The 19,276-nt window shown below is 42.3% G+C and overlaps 1 protein-coding gene across 1 annotated transcript in view; it reads right to left on the bottom strand.

Annotated features, from left to right (window-relative positions):
* nox5 (NADPH oxidase, EF-hand calcium binding domain 5) overlaps window positions 1-19,276 on the bottom strand; it is a 94,261-nt gene that overhangs the window by 17,344 nt on the left and 57,641 nt on the right. Inside the window, exons 14-16 of the mRNA XM_043677192.1 lie at window positions 11,666-11,710; window positions 9,635-9,759; window positions 6,227-6,311 (exon numbers count right to left, since the gene is read on the bottom strand). Coding sequence (XP_043533127.1) covers window positions 6,227-6,311; window positions 9,635-9,759; window positions 11,666-11,710 — 255 coding nt within the window. The remainder of the gene's footprint in view (window positions 1-6,226; window positions 6,312-9,634; window positions 9,760-11,665; window positions 11,711-19,276) is intronic.

The following is a 19,276-nucleotide window of genomic DNA, read 5'->3' as shown; positions in this document are numbered from 1 at the left end:
CAGCATGACTGTTTAAAGCTTGGATGAATGACTATACAACTGGAATGGGTGCTCATCCATCTGTTTGTTGGAAGAATTGTGCTGAAGCAGCACAGACACTGTCAAAGGATAAGGCAGATTACAGCAAAATCAGGCTCTCTGCTATAGCACAGTTGTAACACATGTCAAGCACTCACAGTTGAGTGTCCTTCGGTGAGATATCAGAGCCTTGACAACTTCTAAAACATTAAGGAAAGAACATTCTCCTTGTGTCTATGTGGGTTTCCTCTGGGTGCTCCAGTTTCCTCTCACAGTCCAAAGATGTGCAGGTTAGGGTGAATTGACCGTGGTAAATTGCCCATAGTGTCCAGGGATGTGCAGACTAGCTGGATTCCCCATGGGTTTAGATGTTTTAAAAGGAATAGGGAGGGAGGTAAAAAAGGTAGGGGAGTGGCATTGCTAATCAGGGATAATATCCCAGCTGCAGATAGGGAGCTCATCGAGGAGAGTTTGTCTACTGAGTCATTATGGGTGGAAGTCAGAAACAGGAAAGCAGCAGTTACTTTGTTGGGAGTTTTCTATAGACCTCCTCAATAGCAACAGAGACACAGGAGGCAGATTTTGGAAAAATGCAGAAGTAACAGGGTTGTTGCCATGGGTGACTTCAACTTCCCTATTATTGATTGGTACCTCCTTAATGCAAAGAGTATGGATGGAGCAGGTTTTGTCAGGGATGTGTCCAGGAAGGATTCCTGACTCAATATGTACATAGGCCAACTAGAGGGGAGACCATATTGAATTTGGTGCTTGGCAATGAACCAGGGCAAGTGTCAGATCTCTTGGTGGGAGAGTGTTTTGGTGATAGTGATCACAACTCCTTGACCTTTACTATACTAATGGAGAGGGATAGGAGCAGACGGTATGGGAACGTATTTAGTTGGGGAGGGGAATTACAATACTATTAGGCAGGAATTGTGGAGCATAAATTGGAGCAGATATTCTAAGGGAAATGCACGACAGAAATGTGGAAGTTGTTTAGGGAGAACCTGCTGTGAGTGCTGGACAGGTTTGTCCCACCGAGACAAGGAAGGAATGGTAGGGTAAGGAACCTTGGATGACAAGAGATGTGGAACATCTCGTCAAGAGGAAGAAGGAAGCTTACTTAAGGTTGAGGAGGCAATGATCATACAGGGCTCTAGAGGGTTACAAGGTAGCCAGGAATGAACATGAAAAATGGACTTAGGAGAGCTAGAAAGGGACATAAAAAAGCATTAGCGGGTAGGATTAAGGAAAACCCCAAGCCATCTACACTTATGTAAGGAACAAGAGGATGGCCTGAGTGAGAGTAGGGCTGATCAGGGATAGTAGAAGGAACTTGTGCTTGGAGTCGGAGGAGGTAGGAGAGGTCCTTAATGAATACTTTGCTTCAGTATTCACTAGTGAGAGGGACCTTGTCGTTTGGGAGGACAGCATGAAACAGGCTGATACACTCAAACAGGTTGATGTTAAGAAGGAGAATGTGCTGGAAGTTTTGAAAAACATGAGGATAGATAAGTCGTCTGGGCCAGACAGGATATACCTACAGTTACTACGGGAAGGGAGGAAAAATATTGCTACGTTTTTGGCGATGATCTTTGTCCACTGTAGTACCACCAGATGACTGGGGGTGGCAAATGTTATTCCCTTGTTCAAGAAAGGAAATAGGGATAACGCGGGGAAAATACAGACCAGTCAGTCTTATATCAGTGGTGGGCAAATTATTGGAGAGAATTCTAACAGACAGGATTTAGGATTATTTGGAATAGCACAGTCTGAATAGAAATAGTCAGCATGACTTTGTGAGGGGCAGATCATGCCTCACAAGCCTTACTGAATTCTTTGAGGATGTGACAAAACACATTGATGAAGATACAGCAATTGATGTTTTGTTAATTTTTTTTCACTGTTCTGTACCTCTTATTTCTTGATTGTCTCTGTTTCTCTTGCTCCCCACTCTCTCATCACCATTTTCCTCTCCTCTTCCCCCTTTGCTACCCTTCTCCCCTGTTTTCCATTTTGCCTCTGCTTCACCCATCCCCCCACATATTTTGTCACATAGCACTGGCTTCAGCCTTGGTCATTCACAGCGCCTAATCTCCCTATAATCTCTCTATGCGCTGTCATTATCACCTCTTTATTGCTACCTTTGCTTCTGGAGCCATGACTCACTTTCTCTCAGCCTCGTATAAATACCTCCCTATTTCTCCCTTTTTTTAGCTTTGACAAAGGGTCAGTTAGACACAAAATGTCAGCTCTTTTCTCTCCTTACAGATGCTGCCAGACCTGCTGAGATTTTCCAGCATTTTCTCTTTTAATGACAGGATGCTGAACTGGTCTGATAAATGGCAGATAGAGTTCAACCTGGAAAAGAATGAAATCATTCACTTTGGAAGGTTGAATTTGAATGCAGAATACAGGGTTAAAGGCAGGATTCTTGGCAGTGTGGAGGTAGAGAGGGATCTTGGAGTCCATGTCCATAGATCCCTCAGAGTTGCCACCCAGGTTGGTAGGGTTGTTAAGAAGGCTTATGGTGTGTTGGCTTTCATTAGCAGGGGGATTGAGTTTAAGAGCCACGAGGTCGTGCTGCAGCTCTGTAAAGTGTTGATTAAACCACATTTGGAATATTGTGTTTAGTTCTGAACACCTCATTATAGGAAAAATGTAGAAGCTTTAGAGAGGGCGCAGAGGATATTTACCAGGATGCTGCCTGGACTGAGGGCATGTCTTAAGAAGAAAGGTTGAGGGAGCGAGGGCTTTTCTCATTGGAGTGAAGAAGGATGAGAGGTGACTTGATATAAGTGTATATGATGTTGAGAGGCATAGACAGAGTGGATAGCCAGAAAGTTTTTCCCAGGGCAGAAATGGCTATCAAGAGGGGGGATAATTTTAAGGTGATTGGAGGAAGGCATATGGGAGATTTCAGAGGTCAGTTCTTTACTCAGAGTAGTGGGTGTGTGGAATTCACTGCCAGCAGTGGTAGTAGAGTCAGAGACATTATGGACATTTAAACGACTTTTGGATAGGGATATAGATGAAAGTAAAATGTGGGGTATGTAGGTTAGTTTGATGTTACAGTAGGATAAAAGATCGGCACAACATGGAGGGCTGAAGGGCCTGTACTGTGCTATACTGTTCTATGTTCTATGAAGTGCAGGGTTACAGGGAATGGTAGGGATTTGATTAAAGGAAGTTAGGGAGAAATTGACCTTTTAATTTTAAGGAAGAATGAACCATAAGCATTTATTTCATGGTTTCTGATACCACCTAAATTCTTTACACAATTTACCATTTTGTAACCATTTTCTGTTGTCTACTATAATACATGTAAATCAGTTGATTATCATAAAATGTCAATGTCAATTCATATTTTGCAACATTAATTATTTAATTAGTTGCTGCCCTAGAGGTAAAATGTCCTCGAATGATACTGATTAGCTCTGTAACACATACAACTGTCACAGTTGTGATGAAAGGTGTATTTGGAGTTTGGATTTTAAGATAGAGGTAGATAGATGCAGGTCAGTTCTGTGAAGGAATTTATTTTACACAGGTAGGAAAATGATTTGGAATACTAACCTAAGTGCATCAATTCCAAGAAAGCACACGACTCCAGTCAGTTGCCTGGCAGGACCCCTGCAGTGTCAATAGACTGAGTCAGCTGACTTTCCAACAGACCCTAAAGTCATTAGATTTCATTTTTGAGTTCAGTTCAAAAGGATCAGGAATTCAGTTCAGAAGGGGGAACATGTGGGAGAATCAAGCTTTTAGTTCAGGGGAACTAGTTATTGTTTTTGTTTGTGGAGCTACTAAGTCGGGAGAGTTAGAAAGTCTTCGGGTTGCTTTTATAAATGACTTAGACGCATGCATAGCTGGATGGATTAATAAATTTGCAGATGACACTAAAGTCAGTGGAGTAGTGGACAGTTTGGAAGAATGTTGCAGGTTGCAGGGGGATTTGGATAAACTGCAGAGTTGGGCTGAGAGGTGGCAAATGCAGTTCAATGGAGCTAAATGTGAGGTGATGCACTTTGGGAAGACTAACAGGAAGGCAGAGTACTGGGTCAATGTAAAGATTCTTGGTAGTGTGGATGTGAAGAGGGATATTGGAGTCCATTTACATAGATCCCTGAAAGTTGCCATCCAGGTGGATAGTGCTGTTAAGAAGGCATATGGTGTGTTAGGTTTCATTCGTAGAGGGATTGAGTTTTGGAACCGCAATATCATGCTGTAACTATACAAAACGCTGATGCGGCCACACTTGGAATATTGTGTACAGTTCTGGTCGCCATATTTTGGGAAGGATGTGGAAGCATTGGAAAAAGTGCAGAGGAGATTTACCAGGATGTTCCCTGGTCTGGAGGGAAGGTCTTATGAGGAAAGATGAGAGACTTGGGTCTGTTCTCATTGGAAAGAAGAAGGCTAAGAGGGGATTTGATAGAACATACAAGATGATCAGCGGATTAGGTAGGATAGACAGTGAAAGTCTTTTTCCTTGGATGATGAGGTCAGCTTGTACGAGGGGGCATAACTACAAATTGAGGGGTGATAGATTTAAGACAGATGTCAGAGGTAGGTTCTTTACGCAGAGAGTGGTGAGGGCATGGAATGCCCTACCTGCTAATGTAGTCAACTCTGCCACATTAGGGAGATTTAAACAATCCTTAGATAAGCACATGCATGATGATGGGATAGTGTAGGGGGTGAGCTGAGAATAGTTCACAGGTCAGCGCAACATCGAGGGCCGAAGGGCCTGTTCTGCGCTGTATTGGTCTATGTTCTATGTTACAATCATCAGCGTTGTGAAAGGTGGGTTTAGGAAAGGATCATATAACTGTCTCTGCCATGCAGAAAAAAGAAATTAGGAGGACTCAATTAGAATTGAGATGGGAGTAAAATTGCCCCAGAATTGAGTATCAGTCAAAGGATAGTGTTGAAGAACAGGATGAAACACTGTTTTCTTGTTTATATTTAGACCTTTCCCAATGTCATATACATATAGCTTTGTTTGAACTGTTTTTCTTTCATATTTCTGGAATAAACTTTTATCCTGTTGTTGAGGAACATCTGCAGCCTCAGCAAATACGTTTCAGAGACTGATTGCCACGATAATTAACTGCAAAAGATTAACCACATAATCTATCAAGGCAGCTCTTGTTCTGGGAATTGACTTGTCTCGTATTACTACCAGCTGGGACTGAAAACTCATTGATGACCAAGGGTGGTCACAGGTGTGCAGGTTAAAACCTTGAGGACCCATAGCCGAGATACCCAGGTCACCCAGAAACTGAGGTCAACCGGGTAATTGACTTAATGTAGCTGACTCATGCCTCACCTAAACCAAGACAAACACAGCTTGAATAGGTAACAATATGATTCTAGCAATCCTGTACTGTATGCAATAGGCTGGTGCCACTATCCCTGCTTCCTGCTTTCCAAAAGGTTTCATCAATGGTTATCTGGTGATATAACCGATCAAAGTAAGCTGGTAGCTGTAAATCTGAACAAGGTGGCTCCATCATTTGGAAAACACAGTCCAAGCTCTAAATAAGTAAATCAGAAACTGTTGTAGCACCCAATGTTAACAACTACCCTTCACTCCCTTCCAAAAAGGAGTTAAACCAGAAAGACGAATAATTACCTTGCTGTTTACTATCTCGCTGTTAATCTAACTCTTCGTAGACTGTGAGCTAATCACTGGAGACTGACAAGAGCCTCATAAAAAATTCTAATGTCAGGATCCAGGGACTTAGTTCAGACTCCAATACAATTTTAACCCTGGGGTGTATCACTCCACACTGGGTGTTGACTGAGCACAATAAAGCTGACATTAAATGCATCAAGGGTCAGGGATGCCTGGAGAGCGTGCCTCTCCCCATCCCACAGGGAAAACCTGGACCTCCCCTATCTCCTGCCTTCTGATACCCCACCTGCTCACTCAATATGACTCACCTTAGCTCTGGGGACTAACTCCAGCTAGATACATTCCTGGAGGTATCATCACGTGGTCTTTCAGCTCTAATTAAGTTTCCAACTAATAGACATAAGCGTTCAAAGAAAACAAAAAGCACATTTTTTAATGCTCCAATGATTTTTCTCTCTGGGTTGCTCCCAGCTGGAGTGCGGTATAATTAATGTTTCATTGCTGGAGACTGCAGACCACCCTGGAGAATTAGCAACACCAAGCGGAGGCCTCTCAGAGTCCATTTACCTTTCTCAAACTCATTTCATTGTCCTTCACGTTTTCACACCAGGAGTAACTACAGTTGGGACAATTCTGTTTCCTCATGCGATACCTGTCATAATTAGGAGGCATAAAATTATCATAGTGAAAATATGACTGCTGGTTATACCTATAACCTCATAAAAAGGATCTGAACACTTACAAAAAGATAACAATTAAGGAAAGGAACGTTCCATAATAAATCTCCATGGGATGAATTTTATGGTTTAATGAATCTTAGAACTGACTAATTAGTAAAGTTAGATCGCATGGGATTCAGGGAGAGCTTGCCAATTGGATACAAAATTGGCTTGACGGTAGGAGACAGATGATGGTGGTGGAGGGTTGTTATTTTGGACTGGAGGTCTTGACCAGTGGTATTCTGCAGGGATCGATGCTGGGTCCACTGTTGTTTGTCATTTATACAAACGATTTGGACAAGTTTGCAGATGACACCAAAACTGCTGATACAGTCAACAGTGAAGAAGGTTATCTAAGATTACAATGGGATCTTGATCAATTGGGTCAATGGGCTGAGCAGTGGCAGATGGTGTTTAATTTGGATAAATGCGAGTATTGCATTTTGGTAAAACAAACAAAGGCAGGATTTACACAATTAATGGTACCACCCTAGGTAGTGTTATTGAATAGACAGACCAAGGGGTTCAGATATACAGTTCTTTGAAAGTTGCATCATAGGTAGACAGGGTGGTTGAGACGGTTTAACACACTTGCCTTCATTGCTCAGACCACTGAGTATAGGAGATGGGACGTCTTGTTGAAGTTGTACAGAACATTAGTGAGGCCACGTTTGGAGTACTGTGTACAGTTCTGGTCACCTTGCTATAGGAAGGATATTATCAAATTATAGGGGGTTCAGAAAAAGTTTACTAGAATGTTGCTGGGGCTTGAGTTATAAGAAGAGGCTGGATAGACTGGGACTTTTTCCATTGGAGGATAGGATGTTGAGAGGTGACCTTATAGAGGTTCATAGAATTACGAAGACCATAGATGAGGTTAATAGCAAAGGTCTTTTCCATAGGATGGGGAGTTCAAAACTAGGGGGCGTACCTTAAGGTGAGAACAGAAAGATTTAAAAGGTACCGGAGGGCAACTTTTTCACACAGAGAGTGATTCGTATGTGGAATGAGCTGCCAGAGAAAGTGGTAGATGCAGGTATGGTTACAACATTTACAAAACATTTAGACAGGGGCATAAATAGGACAGGGCGAATGTGAGGACTGCAGATGCTGGAAATTAGAGTCAAGATTGGAGTGGTGCTGGAAAAGCACAGCAGGTCAGGCAGCATTCCTGATAAAGGGCTCCTGCCTGAAACGTCAATTTTCCTGCTCCTCGGATGCTACCTGACCTGCTGTGCTTTTCCAGCACCACTCTAATCTTGGCATAAATAGAACAGTTTTAGAAGTACATGGGCCAAATGCAGACAACTGGGACCTGTATAGTTTGGGAAATTTGGTTGGCATGGATGAGCTGGACCAAATGGTCTGTATGACCCTTGTCATAGTGCAGAAACAGGCCACGTGTCCCATCATACCAATGCTAATTCTCAACAGAAGCAAATCAGCTAATCCCACTCTACCACCTTTTATGCATAGCCTAGTATATTTCTTTTCTCTGCAGGTGTTTATCCAATCCCATTTTGAAAGCCAGAATTGAATCTGCCTCCACCATCTTTACAGGTGGTACATTTCGGATCCTAACCACTTGCTGAATTGTTCCTTATGTTACTTCGACTCCTTTCACCTGAAATCGGTGTCCTCTGGTTTGTGACCCTTCTCCCAATGGGAACGGTTTCTCTCTATCTACACCTTGAGCACCTTGATCTCCTCTCAAACTTCTCTTCTGTAATCTAATCTTGTAATTGAAGTTGTTCCTTACTGGAACCCAACCCCCTAAATTGTTCTGAAGTCTCTCCAAAGCCCTCAGATCCTTTCTGAAATGCAATGCCCCATAATTCAACATAATCTTCTAGTTGAGGCCAATCCGGTGCTTTATAAAAGGAAAATAATATCCTCCTGGCTTTTGTATTCCATGCTTCTTTTTAGAAAGCAATATGGTATAAATGTTGAGTTCCATGTGACTAAAATGCAGACAAGAAGTTTGGACATTGGAGGTTCTATTGGCAAGATTTTCCTGAAGAAGGGCTTATGCCCGAAACGTCGATTCTCCTGTTCCCTGGATGCTGCCTGACCTGCTGCGCTGTTCCAGCAACACATTTTCAGCTCTGATCTCCAGCATCTGCAGACCTCACTTTGTCCTTGAAGATTTTGAGTCCATTCCCACAGTCATTAATTGAATGATTGTGCTCTGTGATCATTATTCTGTACTTGGGCAGTTTTCCTGGACATGGATTTACACCACTGATTGGCCCCAACCAAGCACCAAATTGGAAATTTTCACTCCACGATATCTTAAAGGAATATGGAAAATTTACAACATAGAAAGAGGATGTCTAATCCATCACGCCCATTAGAAAACAAGACAAATGAATCCATTTTCAGTCTCCTGTGCATAGTCTTCCATATTTATGTGTATTTTTAATACAATGAGGATTTCTGCCTCTTTCAGGAAGTGAGTTCCAGATCCCAATCATCCTCTTGGTGAAAGAATTTCTCCTCAACTCCCCTCAAGGGTGTGGGGGAACAAAGCAGGAGATTGGCACTAGGTTAGGATGTTCACTGAAGAGTTGGTGCGAGCACAATGGGCCAAATGGCCTCCTCCTGCACCCGAACAATTCTGTGATTCTTCTGGTTAATGATTGTTCGGTGAAGGGGAATATGTCCTTCCTACATGTTTATCTAGATCTCTTATTTTTAAAAAGGCATAACTTGTATGAGAAATGATAAACTAACACACTTGTGTCAGAAGGTATAATGTTTGCAGTTGGAAGGTGGAGATTATTGTTGGAGTAGAGTTCTGTTAATCATTCCAATCATTCCACTTCTATTTGAACTTTAGTTTTAACTTTTGGATTAACTACTTAACTGAGCTGCACTACCCCATCCTTTAAGAGGAATATAAGAGTTTCCAAGGCATGTTTTGAAGAAGAGCAGCAAAGTTTCTTGTTCTGGTGAACAATTATCTCAACCAACGTCAGGGCATTATCACACTGCTCTCTATGGGATTTCGCTGCTGCATTCCCTGCATTTCAACTACATCTCATAAGTACTTGTGTTGATTTGAAGCACCACAGGACATCCTGATGCTATGGAAATATAAAGACAAGAACGTTCTTTTGTACTTTTGCTGATCTGGATGTTTCTGAAGTGGAGGGTTTCTATTTCCCACCTGAGACAGACTTCACCTTGATGCACACAGAAATGGAACAGATTGGGACATTTGCTCCTTGTGTCGTTTCTAGCGATGTAAGCTCACCTGTACATGATGCTTTGCAAAATGGAAGCGAATGGGGTGATACCAATGCCAGCGCCAATGAGCACTGCGTGCTCTGAAGTGAAGATTGTCCTGGTTGGTGTTCCATACGGCCCATCGATGTAACACTAAGGAGAAGCACAAGCCATTCATTAATGCATGTGCCTATAAATGGAAAAAGATACAGAAACTGCAATATTGCCTTCAAAGGGATAGGATATACTCCAATTAATCTGTGAAATTTCAGGTCTGTAATATCTCTAAGTTCTAATTTCAAGAATATCTCAAAACTTTGCAACATGTTTTACTCAAGGAGTTGTACCGTAGATATTTTGTGAAGTTGCAAAATGTTGAGTTGTCAGCATTTCTCATATTTCTCTCCTCTCTGGAGCAGTTTACTTGCCTTAGGGGTTGTTTCTGTCAAAGGTGCCTTCCTCATGACACTGAGCCAACATCATGACCCATCCCGTCTTGTTCTTGTGGACCTACATTGGTTCCTGGCCGAGCAAAATTCTGTAACATTCTCTCCCTTGTTTCTGAATACTTCTATGGCCTCACCACTCCCTTATCCTGGTAATCAATAACCCTCTGAAATCTCTGCATTCCTCTTCTTCTGGCCTCATCGATTGTGTTTAGTCCATCATCAATAACTACACCTTCAGTGGCTAATGCCGTGAACTCTGGAGGTCCTCCATAATCCCCTCTAACTCCCTACCCCTTCCTTCTTTGAGGCTGCTTCTGGGTCCTGTAGCCATCGCTTGATGCTTTCTCACCCAACGTTCCCACATCCGATTTTCTCGAAAGTGATGAACACTGACCTGAGCCTACTGATCACAAAGAAAATTATTGATACTTGACAATACTTAAGTTCATATATTGTACACTGAATAAATCAACTTTAAACAAACAGGATCATTGCCTTAAAGCTCAAACTCAAACATGAGTAACAACAAGTCACTGGTGTCCTTGACCATGAGTCCATGAGAAACAGGAACAGGAATAGGCTGTTTGGCCCCTTGAGCCTTTTCCACCATTCACTAGGATCACGGCTGATCCAACAAACCTCACGTCCACTTTCCTACGTTTTCCCTAGAACCCTTGATTCCCCGACTGATCAAGAATCTAACCACCTCAGCCTTAAATATACACAAGGACTCTTTGCCCACAGCTGTTTGTGGCAAAGAGTTTCAACAATTCTCAACCCTGTGAGAGAGAAAATTCTTCCTCATCTCAGTCTGAAATCGGTGCCCCTTTATTCTTAGATGCTCCATGGCTCTCAACATTCTTTCGAATGAAGCAAGTGGACTCAGTAATCACTCCAGCAGTGTGATAATGCCCTGATAATCTGCTTTTACTGATGTTGGCTCAAGGATAAATATTGACCAGGACAAGGAACTTTGCTGCTCTTCTTTCAAATATGTCATGGAAACTCTTACATTCCCCTGAAAGGATAGGGTAGAGTAGCTCAGTTCAGTAGTTAATCCGAAAGACAGCAGTTAAAACGAAAGTTCAAATAGAAGTGGAATGATTAACAGAACTCTGCTCCAACAACAGGGTCTCGGACTCAGTAATCCCTCCAGGCCTTGACAATATAATTTATGGGACAGTTCAGTGCAGTATTGAGGGAGTGCTACTTTGTCAGACATCCCGTCCTTGGTGTGAAATGCTGAAACAAATCTCAAATCCAGATTTTCTACTGATTCAGATCGATGTTAAAGTTCCCATGGCAAAATAGGAAGAAAATTGGAGAACTTGGTTAAAATTCTACCTTTAAACTGAAACAGGGTGAAATACTCATGGTTATTTGTTGGCTCTTACTATTAAAAATGTTGACACTGCCATACGTATGTCAGTCCCTGAAAGTGATCCATTGTATATGCAGGAATTTATTGTATGTGTAGTAATTTATTGTATATGCAGGAATTTATATGTGAAATAACTTATCAGCTATGCAATAATTTTCTATTTCAGAATTTTTGATAAAGCAGTACATAAATGCACATGAAATTTTATATGTTAGAAGCTTTCTCTTACCTTAATGTTGCAGTATCGATGATTGTCACTCAGTTTTGTTGAGACCTTAGGAAAAGAAAGAAGACTAATATGAGGAAAGGCTGAGGCACTTGGGGTTGTTTTCATTGGAGAAAAGAAGGTTTGGGGTGACTTGATAGAGGTGTACAAGATGATTAGGGGTTTAGATAGGGTTGACTGTGAGAACCTTTTTCCACGTATGGAGTCAGCTATTACGAGGGGGCATAACTTTAAATTTTCTATGTTCTATGACTAAGGAGCTAGCAATAACACTGAGTTGGTGGTGCCATTGCTACATGTTCATTTAGACTCCATTTCATAGAGGTACTGGTGTGAATTAGTCAAGTGTTGGATTAGAAATACACAAGATCATGGGGTCAAATTCCAACATGGTGTGTAGAATTATGTTCATAAAAATCTAAAACTAATGTCAGTGATGGTGACCCTGAAACTGTCTGGTCCACTTTACAGAGGGAAATCTACCAGCCTTACCCATTCTTGGCTGCACATGGCTCAAGACCCAGAGCAACGTGGTCAAAGACAGTGAGGGTTGGGCATTTGGAATTTGACCCCATGACCTTGTGTATTTCTAATCCAACACTTGACCAATTCTGCCTCTCACCTTAAACCTATGCCCCCCAGTGTTTGACATTTCCACCCTGGGAAAATGTCTCTGACTACTCACCCTATCCATGTCTCTCAACCTTCTGCACTTCTATCAGGTCACTCCTATCCCACCCCATCCCCGCCAGCCTTTGACACTCTATCGAAAACATTCCCAGCTTTTCCAACCTCTCCTTCTAGCTGATACACTCCAATATCCTGGTAAACCTCTTTTGCACCCTCTCCAAAGCCCCCACATCCCTCTTATAGTGTGGTGACGAGAACTGTACACAACACTCCAAACGTGGCTGAAATAGAGTTTTATACAGCTGCAATGTGACTTGCCAGCGATCAGTGGTATTGAGTTTTGCAATGTGTGAATTAGATTAAAACTCTGATTAGAAAAGTATACACCTTCTCTGTTAATTAATATTGAACCATGGGTAATTTACACCCTGGAGGTACTGAGTCATTTATTCGTAATGCTGATCCATTTGAGGAAATTATTAAAAAAAACCCTATATGCCTTTTCAGGTGAATGTAACCATCTGAAGAAAGAATATGGTCACCTGGCTGATATCTATTCATCAGTATAGAAAACATGGATTATCTGATCAATATTACGTTACTCTTCATGTGAGCTTGCTGTACACATATTTATTTTCTTGTTTACCTTGGCGACACTGACTACATTTGAAGAAATGCTTCATTCACTGTAAAGTACATTGCAATGCCTTGAGGCTGTGAAGGATGCTATATAAATGCAAGTACGTCTTCAATTGTTTTGAGTCATCTCAAGGCTAGCTTTGTGCATCACCTTGTGGACAATTCCAGGATGGCAGGTGTAGAAAGGAATTGCTTGGAGTCTGAGTGCAACAAAAAATGGGGATGAGGATATAATTAAAATGCAGCAAAGATAAAGAATGATAATTAATATTCAGGGATGAAAGCAGTTCCTCATGTTTTTTCAGGCAGGCAGGATGGAGATAAAGCTTCTTTGCTGTAGGCCTGATAAATTAACAGGAGATCTTCAAATAAGATCTTCTCTGTAGTCTGTGTTCCAGCTTAATTGATGTTTTTTTTCCTAATTATGATTATCATTCGCAGTTTGCAACAACAAAACAAAAGGAAGAAAAGATGCAATTTAAAGGACAGAAGAATCCATAGCACCTGTCCTCTGATGTGCTGACACCTGCGCGGTTGGGGTTGTGGGGACGCAATCTGTTTCCACTCTCCAGCCCACCCTCGGTTCACTGCCGAAGACACACTCTTACCCTGCTGACTTCATCCAAAATAATTCCCGAGGGCATATGTCTTCAACAAGCACACACGGTGTGTACCTTTATTTTTATTCATTCATAGAACATAAAACAGTACAGCATAGGAACAGGCCCTTCGGCCCACCATGTTGTGCTGAACATGAAGCCAAATGAAACTAATCCCTTCTGCCTGCCCTTGGCCCATTTCCCTCCGTTGCTTCCTTATCTAAGTGCTTATCTAAAAGTCCCTTAAACGTCCCTATCGTATCTGCCTCTTCCATCACCCTGATACCATGTTCCAGACTCTTACCACTCTGTGTAAAAAACTTGTCCCTCACATCTCCTTTGAACTTTCCCCCACTCATCTTAAATGCATGGCCCCTAGTATTAGATATTTCAACTCTGGGGGAAAAAAGTTTCTGACTGTCAATCTGTTTATTCATCTTATAATTTTATGGACTTGTATCAAGTCTCCTCTAAGCCTGCAGAGAAAACAACTCAAGTTTTTCTAGCCTCTCCTTATAGCTCATACCCTCTAATCCAGGCAGCATCCTGGTAAACCTCCTCTGCACCCTTTCTAAAGCCTCCCTCCTCCCTGTAACATGGCCAGAATTGAACACAACACTCTATGTGTGGCCTAACAAAGTCTTATAAAGGTGCAACATGATATCTTGCCTCTTGTACTCAATGCCCTGACTAATAAAGGCAAGCATGCCATGTGCCTTCTTTACCATTCTCCCTACTTGTGTGGCCACTTTCAGGGAATTATGGACTAGGACTTTCAAGATCCCTCTGTATATTAATGCTGTTCAGGCTCCTGCCATTTACTGTATACATTTCCTTAACATTTGATTTCCCAGGTGCAGCATCTCACACTTGCCCAGATTAAACTCCATCTGCCATTTCTCCACCCATATCTGCAACTGATCTATATTCTAATGTATCCTTTGATAAATTTCTACACTATCCACAACTCCACCATTCAAGGGATGTGGGCACCATTAGCTGGACCAGCATTTATTACACATCCCTAGTTGCCCATGAGGTGGTGGTGATGGCCCGCCTTTTGAAACTCCGCAATCCACTTGTGGTGTAGGTACATCCACAATAGTACTGGGGAGGGAGGTTCATGATTTTTGACCCAGCAATAGTGAAGGAACAGCAATATATTTGCATGCCAGGATGGTGAGTGGCTTGGAGGGGAATTTGCAGATGGTGGTGTTGTCCAAGTATCTGCTGCCCTTGTCCTTCTAGAAAGTTGTCATGGGTTTGGAAGGTGCTATCTAAGGACCTTCAGTGAATTTCTAAGTGCATCTTGTAGATAGTACACACTGCTGCTACTGAGCATCAGTGGTGGAGTCACTCAATGTGGATATGGTGACAACCAGCTTTGTCCTGGATGGTGTCGAGCTTCTTGAGGGTTGTTGGAGCTGCACCCATCCAGGCAAGTGGGGAATATTCCAACACACTCCTGACTTGTGCCTTGCAGGAAGTAGTCAGGGTTTGAGGAGTCAGATAGTAAGTTACTTGCAGTAGGATTCCTAGTCTCTAATCTGCTCTAATAACCACTGTATTTATGTGGCGAATCCAGTTGAGTTTCATGTAAATGGTAACCCTCCAGGATATTGATAGTGGGGTATTCAGTAATGGTAACACCATTTAATATCAAAGAGAGATGGTTGGATGTTTCTGATTGGAGATGGTCATTACCTGGCATTTGTGTGATGCAAATGCCAGGTAACGATGGGGCGGCATGGTGGCTCAGTGGCTAGCACTACTCCCTCACAGCACCAGGGAACTGGGTTCAATTCCAACCTCTGGCAACTGTCTGTGTGGAGTTGTACATTCTCTCTGTGTCTGCATGGGTTTCCTCCCACAATCCAAAGATATTTCAATTCAGGTGAGTTGGCCATGCTAAATTGCCCATAGTGTTCAGGGATGTATAGGTTAGGTGCATTAGTTGGGGGTAAATTTAGGATAAGTAGGGATCTGAGTGGTTTAGAGGGTCGGTGTGGACTAGTTGGGCTGAAGGGCCGGTTTCCATACTGTAGGGATTCTATGTTCTAAATGTTACTTGCCACTTGTCAGCTTAAGCCTGGATATTGTTCAGATCGTTTGTACTTTTATAGGGACTGCTTTGAAGAGTCGCACACAGACATTGTGCAATCAGTGGCGAGCCTTCTGATGGAGGGAAGGTCTTAAGTTGCCAGATCTATTCCAAGTGTGTCCCATTTAGCACAGTTATAGTGCCACATGCAACAGACACATTGGAATCCCATCACCTGCAAATTCCTCTCCAAGTCACTCACCATCCTTGGAAATATATCAACATTCCTTCAGTGTTGCTGGGTCAAGATCCTGAAATTCCCTCACTAAGGGCACTGTAGGTTAACCCACAGCACACGGACTGCAGAAATTCAAGAAGGTAACTCAACCCCATCCTCTCAAGGGGCAACTAGGGATGAGCAGTGAATACGACACCAATGTCCCATGAATGGGGAAGAAAAGGTTCAGAGTGATAGATTGCCGCCACATTCTCAGGACAATTAGTCACATGCAACAAATGACAATGCCTTTCTGGAGAAGCGTCAGAAAAGGCATCAACAACAAACGATCTAACCTAAACATATCCTTAGCCAACCACTTGTGCAGGAGTCCCAGTTATCGAGAAGTGTCCTGACTGATTTGCCTGAAACCTCCCACTCTCTCCTCCTACTCCAGGCTTTTACCCTTCCCTCTGGAATGTCTGTCAGTCCCAGGGAGGTGTTTCTTGATATCTTGACAGTGTCAAGTTGGATGAAGGACCCATTTCCAAATTCCATCCTCCTCCTTCACATATTGACATAAGAGCCTGAATGATTTTTTTTAAAGATTAGATTCCCTACAGTATGGAAACAGGCCATTTGGCCCACGAAGTCCACACTGACCCTTCGAAGACTTACTCACCCAGACATACTCCCCTACCCTATAATTACCCCTGACTAATGTATCTAAAACAATTTAGCATGGCCAATCTACTTAACCTACACACCTTTGGACTGTGGGAGGAAACCCACTCAGACACAGGGAGAACGTGCAAACTCCACACAGGCAGTCACCCAAGGCTGGAATCAAACCTGGGTCCCTGGTGCTGTGAGGCAGCAGTGCTAACCATTGAGCCATTCATAGATAATCTGTGAATTCAAATTCCACCATGGCAGGATTCAAACCCCTGTACCCAGCACATTATCTGGATGGCTGGATTAACAGTCCAGTGATAATACACTAGGCCATTGCCTCATTTCTAGCATTTTCTGTCTGATTTCAGGAACTGGATTTTCCCTTTGGGTTTCTGAATCTTCACTGTGGGGGATAGAAGTCTGTATTGCATAGGAATGTCACTCCCCTTTGCAAATTCTTGAAACTACATATATAGATACAGAGGTACCAGATTTATTTAAATGGGAAAGACAAAGAAACTGTCCTCCTCAGTACCAGCAGTAACACACTGACTGTGGCACCAGCCAGCACTCTAAATCTCCTGGTTATACTTTTTTTCCTTCTGAAAAAGGGGCATATTTTAAACCAGCTGCAAAGCACTCTCCTGATTACATTTTTTTTAAACTTTACCCCCCCCCCCCTACTGTATAACTGCAGTAGCACTATGGACCAGTTTTATTTTTTTCCAAATGATTTTTTTTATTTCCCTCCGACAAAATCTATTTATATTTTACATAACATCTAATTAAACACAACGTGAATGTGACTCATTTACACAACCTGTACAGAAAACAAACAGTCAGAATCTGACTGACACACACATATAAACAAACATACGATTTCAGGGCCCAGTTTTATCGAAGCAGGTGGAATCTGCGCACACGTTACTCATTTGTCATCAAGGAGGGGTCGTGAAGGCATCCAACCCCTGCTGCATTGCCCTGGCAACACCCCAACCAATCAGAGTCTACCCACCTCATCTGAAAATTTAGATTGACAGTTAACTATTTGTGTTGCAGCTCCGTGTCAATGATGGCCCAACCAATCAGCACCCTCTTCTCATGCTGTGTAAAATGGTGTCTCTTTTTATCAAGTCTGAATCTTGAGAACTTGTTCTGAGAAGTGCAAGGTGCAAAGCATTAACTTCTAAACTCATTTTAGCAATGTGTGGGTCCTGTGGTTCATTAATTAAGGTCATGGATAAGCTCTTGATGCTGGTGGACTATTCAATGGCCTTCCAGACAACAAACACATCAAAATGGAGGTGATCAAATTTTTAAATACAATAGTTTTCTGAATTCCAGAAGGTTGTAAAAAAAAAAAACTCTTATAAGTGTATTGGAGATCCATTTTGAAGCACATGTTGAACAAATGAATATCATCCGTATGTTTATTGGTTGTTCTGGGATTCAAATTTTGACATTTTCTCTATGGTGGGGCTGCCCATCTTCAGGGAGACTAATGGCTGCTGCTCCCTCCTCTAGCACCCAGAGGCTTCTCAGCCCATCTGGGCTGCAGGCCTCCTGGTCACTCACCCTTTAAACTGATCCTCAGCTGGAGCCCCAGGCCTCCTGGTCATTCATCCACTAAACTGACCCTCAGCTGCAACTGTTTGCTGGAACCTCAAAGCTGACTGGAAATTCCCAATCACCATCTTACAATTGGCTTCATGCAGCTGTTGTTAAATTGGCTACTAGTCAGATGCAGGCAGGTTACCATGCCAACCCCCATCCCACCTCTAGTAAAATGGCTGTGTTGTGTTAAGTCTCACAATAGATGTGCAATATATCTTTACAGGAATGATCGTGATGGTATCATTATATCATAGTCTGTGACCTAATAGTACAAAGGTACCAGAGCTCTGCTGCCTTGCAGCATTGCACTCAGACAGAAATGTGCGACAGTACAGCTCTATTTCTCACACTGAGCACAATTCAGGTCATTCTGCTATAATGCTGTAGAAAATTGCTAACAGAAAATCGCTATACCCGTTCAGTACAAAGGTTGCATTATCCAAACTTCCACAATTCGTCAATCACGTTATGGCCAATTCGCGTGGACGAAATGCATGTTTTAGCAGAACGACCTGTACGTATACAGATACCAGAGCTGTTAAAAACATTCATGGAATTCTTCAATACTGTGTGATCCACATCTCAGTTGTTTGTTATGGGAGCTAACACATCACGAGTGTTGAGGATTGTCAGCTATCACATCTTACTCTCACATCAGCCTCGAGGTGGGAATACAATCAGGAAACTGAGCGGTATTCTCAATGCCCCAGCAGCAACTCAAAGCCAGCTCCCTATGTCCCACTTCAGAGTTCTTTTCTCCTTTTCATCTTACAATCCTTCAATACCTGTGATGCCTTGGGAATTTGATATCTAACAATAGGATAGTGCATTGCTAGTTGATGAATAAGTAAAGCAGTTATCAGCTAAAATGTCAAAAACCATTTGTTATAAAAACCATGAGCTTAAGTAAGCCATTCACCACAGCAGCAATTGCATTCTTGTATGTTTTAAAATATTGATTCAAAGAAGATAAGCATCTCCCTTTGTAAGAACATGTTCAATATTACACCAAAAGATTCTTGCATACATATTTTATAGACATATTTTGATACAGAAAGGAGGGGGATGCTGGGTCATGAGGTTACAGATTGGGCTGGAGTACAATTCTGCTGCTGTTGATAGCCCACAGCGCCTCATAGATGCCCAGTTTCGTGTTGCTAGATCTATTTGAAGTCTGTCCCATTTAGCACAGTGATAGG

This window comes from Chiloscyllium plagiosum, chromosome 36 (assembly GCF_004010195.1).
Source record: "Chiloscyllium plagiosum isolate BGI_BamShark_2017 chromosome 36, ASM401019v2, whole genome shotgun sequence".
In the NCBI taxonomy this organism is placed as follows: Eukaryota; Metazoa; Chordata; class Chondrichthyes; order Orectolobiformes; family Hemiscylliidae; genus Chiloscyllium; species Chiloscyllium plagiosum.
This window is presented reverse-complemented; position numbering and strand designations above follow the sequence as displayed.